The sequence below is a fragment of the Rhamphochromis sp. 'chilingali' genome, assembly GCF_963969265.1.
Source record: "Rhamphochromis sp. 'chilingali' genome assembly, chromosome: 17".
NCBI classification, from domain to species: Eukaryota; Metazoa; Chordata; class Actinopteri; order Cichliformes; family Cichlidae; genus Rhamphochromis; species Rhamphochromis sp. 'chilingali'.
The window spans coordinates 8,898,691-8,903,679 of NC_137944.1; the positions used below are offsets into that span (position 1 = coordinate 8,898,691).

Here is a 4,989-nt window from a genome sequence, read left to right on the forward strand (position 1 = left end):
GAGCTAACCGATCATCTGTAACCAAAAAATGAGTTAATCGACTCTGACTTCAGGATGAGACTTTGTCAGACCTGCTTTCTGGAACAATCTCCAGCATTCAGCATGACAGCAGCACAACAGCAGCTGTAAACAATCTGCTCATTAGCCTGTGATTGGATACAGGTTGCAAGAAATGTCACCTCTTTGCGGCACACACATGCAGAGTGAGCAGCTTCAGAGTGTTTGTGTTACTGTTGCTTTGAGTAAGGCAGCATGCTTTGGAAATCTGGAAGGGCTTGTGGAGCTGGTTTGGGGTAAGGCTCTACTTTGCAGCTATTCTTAACCTTGTTGTTGTCCCATTTCTCCTGACCTTGATGTTTTGCTTCTGAGCAGGATATTGCTGATTTTCTTAGTTCAAGCAGAGCATGTGTGCTGTTCATGGGCTACACGAAGTAAGTGGGGAATTTATATGTTTAAGTTATTTTAGTGCTGTGATTGATTACCACAGTGGGCTTACACTCTATTTCTTTCTCAGCATATAGCCCCCAGATGCACAACGTTAACGGCTATGTTGGCTTTTCACAGCAAGATGGTAGACTAAGAAGACTAGATGGCAGCTATTCCCAGGATCAAATCAGACATGCCTTCATTTCTCCACGAGTAGCTCACAGCAGTAGCCTCAGCACAGGAACTACAGTTAACAGAGGCTATAGTGAAAGGCTTTCTGCTAGCAGCTATAAACAGACTGTTTCAGAACCAGCCCAAAGCTTGGTAAGGTTAGTGCAGAGCAGCTTGGTGACAAAACCTAACTGGTACACAAATGTGAAGGGCGTTAATGCTCTGGAGGTGCCAAACCGCTCCTCTTTTAGCCTTTCTGTTGCAAGTGGGAACTCGCTGAATGGACTCGGTCAAAACCAGAACAGCCTTCCTGATAGCAACAAGGAAATGACTTGGCCGTTTCAGCGTGGTGCACCCCAAACTAGTAAGGCTGGCTCCAGCAGTGCCGCATCTCTTCAAACTCTTACACGAAGCTCCTTGTTTAAACCAGCCTCTCAGCATTCTGTAGCACAGAAACCTGCCAGTGCAGCTGTACGGGGGCAAACATCAGCAAGCGCTCCTGCAAAACGGGTCACTCAACATAAATCTGAACCTTTAAGTATTGCTAGAGACTTCGCCGTCCATGGCTTTAGGAAATCATACGGAAACGCATGGCTTCCTGCAAATACTGGGAACATCCAAGTAGGCTACATGCCGTCTTCCACTTCGAACATGATGGTGAGCTACAAACCCAGCTACACCTTCGCAGAGCGGAGGCCCACCAGTAGCAACCCTCTTCAAGCACCATGGGGAATCAGGAATCCAGCCCAGGAAGTTCATAGTCTGCCTGCCTATGGAAGTAACAGCAGGATCTATGAGGTCCCCGAACACTTTGGAGGCTATGCTATCAGACGGCTTGGTGACAAAGAGGTCGAGCAGGTGCCACAAACTACCACACCTCCCCCACAGCAGATGGAATATCTCAACCCAAGAAAATCTGAGCATCCGCGTGCCAAATGGATGACAATCAAGCTACGTCCAAGATACTAGAAGGTGAGTATCTCATTACTTTGTTCTGTTTATATCTGGCTGGTATCTAAAGTGTCTCTCCTACCAACAGGTGCAGCAAGAAGACATAGCTGAACCTTTTCTTAAATAAATTAAATTGAAATCTTGTCTTCTGTCTTGACTTCATCTCCCAGTTGTGAGGTACTATTAAAAGCCAACGCTTGTGTCTATGGATGTAGACTTGGTGCCCTCTAGTGAGTAAATGATGTGATGCTAAACTACTCTTTGGGGGGTGAAATTGCCCCTGATGCAAAGATCCACTTCAGAGAACACAATCTTACTCTAGCTTATTTCCAAACGACTGTTTGTTTTGGTTTTAAATTGTAGAAGGAAGTGCTTACAGGACATTTCTGACACAATACAGTGGTGACAGAGTCCAGTTATTGTAAACACTTGTGTCATTGTATGTATTAGCCTGGATGACTTACACCTTGCTCTGCCCAGATTAAAGAAAACGTGACGCAGTTAAGAGCTGTGCGTAAACGCCCTGCCTACAAAATGATGTCCTGAGTCAGATCAGTTGAAACATCTCAATTGCTTCCTGTGGGGGACGGGAGACTGGGCCATTTACTTTCTGGAGACTTTTTTTTCTTAAGTCTTGGCTGAAATCTGTTTAGACAGATGACTCAAGCTGCTGAGTCATGGTTCAGCTGTGGTCGTGTTGTAAGGGGACACTCCAATAATTTCTCGGCAAACTCACTTTCCTCTGAGTTTTAATTTGAACGTATTGTTCAGACTATGTCAGTAGTTGGATTTCCTGAGAAAATATTAAAATCGCTGTAAAACGGTTCCTGATGGCACGGAGTTAAAAGGACCCAAAAAGTGCACCAGAAGACCCGCTGTGGATCTATTGGGTCCACAAGAGCACCCTTCTAACAAGGAGTAGATTTCTATTCCTTGGTCTGTCCTGGCATGTATTGTGACAATCGTGTGTGTGTGTGTGTCCTTGTTACCCCCAGCAGGTCACTCTGACCTGCAGACAAATGCATCAGCTCTGCAGCTAGCCTGAGTGCTATCACTTGCACATCAGGACAGAAACAACCATCCTGCACTATCAAAGGAAAAACACTTGTAACTCCCTGAACACTTGATAATTGTACACAAAGTGATCACGTTTTTTGTTTCGCAAAACCTTGTTTTTGGTTTTTTTTTTTGGCAAAATGGCAACATGAAATTGAATCTATACACAGCGTGGGTGGATATTTTATTTTTTTTGTGGACTGAAACATTTCATCATAAAGGAGCAGAAGTGAAGATACTTTTCCAAAATCAAGTCTGAGGACGTTGTTTTCCTATACTTACAGTTCATGGTCGACTGCTTGTCATCAACACTGAACCTTGCAAATAAACCTCTAGTTTGAGATTTGGTGCCTTTATATACAAATAACCCTGAGTTATTCCTGGTGCATTTGTTATTGTGAATGTCACATAGAAAGCACTTGGATGGAGAATAAAAGCTTTTATGAATGAAACATGTTGTGCTTTTAGTGCTGAAGTAGAACAGTCACTTTACTATTTATGCATCACCAAATGCATGTTCAGCTCATTGATACTTTCAGGTCCTTTTAGATTAACAAAAAGGATATAAGCCAAAGTATTTAGGATGAGGCTCCTCTCGATCCTCCTCTTCCCCTTTTGATTCCCAATCTGACCCATTGTCTTGACAAGGGCACATATATAGTTTGAAGTCATTACAACAGAACTGTGGGATCATTCATATCAATTATACTTAATATAACAAAAAATATACATATGAGCTGTTGATAACCTTCCATGTTCCTTAGTGCTCCACAGTAAACAACTGCACTTTTTGTGCATCCATATTCACCCATGTACACTGAGCTACAAAGCAAACTATCATAAGGGGATAATGGCCTGCTTTACGTTCTCCCTCCTGAATTCACTCTGATTAAAGGGACAATGACAATATGAAAATCATTTAACTAAATAAGGTTCATATGTAATGTCTACATTAAGGTTGTCCTCTCCAACCTCTGGCTTTCCTTTTATGCAAGATGCCACAAACCAAACTCTTTAAGTCCAAACTCCAGTGAGCTAAACAAAACTCCTGGGAGAAGAAGGTGGCTCATGTCTGGCTGCTCACTATGTATCAACATACCCCAACCTGAGGGACAGTAAATGACCGGAACACACACACACACACACACACACACACACACACACACACACACACACACACACACACACACACACACACACACACACACGATGTATCATTGTTTATTTGAGGGAGAGCGCCCTCATCAGAAAAGCCTAGTTTGCCCCCTTGCGGTTGAATCGTGCAGTGACGTTGTTGACCTAATTATCAGACATTTCTGGAGCAGGTGTGACGGAGTCAGCCTTTTTTATTCTTATTCGTGTAGTTTGTGCTTTTAAAAACATTATATATTTATGTTCTAATGTATGAAGGTTATTCTTGGTCGTACTTTTTTTGGTTTGCCAGAGTAACCTGTTGTTTCGCTAAATACAGATGTTTGCTAGCATCCAGCTGTCACCATTCCTTGTCAGTGTTGTGACGTTTATTAATAATTTATTACTTATCGTTTCCTTGTTTTTTCCCCCTCCTTTTTTTTGTTTAATCCAGAGTTTCTTCTTTCTTTAAATTGTTACATTATTACAAAGTTATACTTCTATCCTAAAAAAGTGTAATAGGATTTGTACATTCAGGCTAATAGCAGCGGTAGAGTATATTGACATAAGACAGATTTATTCATGTTTTACAGATGACTGTAGATACTCTTGTGCCTTGTACCTCTCTCCTGACATCCTGCATATATAATGATGACAAATAAAACAAAAATAATATTTTCAGCTCTCCATACCACCTGTTGCCATTTCATTTCAGTCCGGTTTTTGTGTAATTTTGAATACCTCAGTCTTTTCTCCCCATTTCCCTTCCGAAAGAGTGGCTTCTTGACAGCCACTGATCCACTGAAAGCATCTCAGATGAGGCTTTGATCAACAGTAGAACTGAACAGCCAGATGCCAAATCCTGTGTCAGGTCATTGCTAGATATCTTGTCTTAGATCTTAAGAGCATGACTTTCCAGATGCTGTTCAACAGATTGTTTTGTGTTAGGCTGTTAGGAACACAATAACTAAAGATTTAGTAGACATCCCTTGAGTTTCTTTTGTGTTTGTTAAGTGACTTCACACAAAAAACGCATTTTCTGAAAATGTACAAGTACAAGGAGTGGAAATTTGTTCAAAAGTAGCCAATATCCACTGAAAAACCTGATAGCTTTAAAAAAAAAAAATGATAACAAAGTCTGGCTCCTTGGAAGTATAAAGAAATAAAGGTTGGCCCAATACAAGAAGTGAGTGTGTTAGAGTTGCTCCCACCAGCTGTCACACTGGTGTGAGGGGGGGTAAGACATACTTTTAC

At 41.8% G+C, this 4,989-nt stretch overlaps 1 protein-coding gene across 1 annotated transcript; it reads left to right on the top strand.

Moving 5' to 3' along the window:
• The first annotated feature begins 207 nt into the window (after positions 1-207).
• On the top strand, positions 208-3,862 carry LOC308384842 (uncharacterized protein). Its single transcript, XM_080863474.1, has 4 exons — positions 208-293; positions 373-431; positions 515-1,569; positions 1,637-3,862. Exons 1-3 carry the CDS (start codon positions 253-255, stop codon positions 1,564-1,566), a joined length of 1,152 nt encoding a protein of 383 aa, XP_080719600.1. The 5' UTR covers positions 208-252; the 3' UTR covers positions 1,567-1,569; positions 1,637-3,862.
• Positions 3,863-4,989: the final 1,127 nt, after the last annotated feature.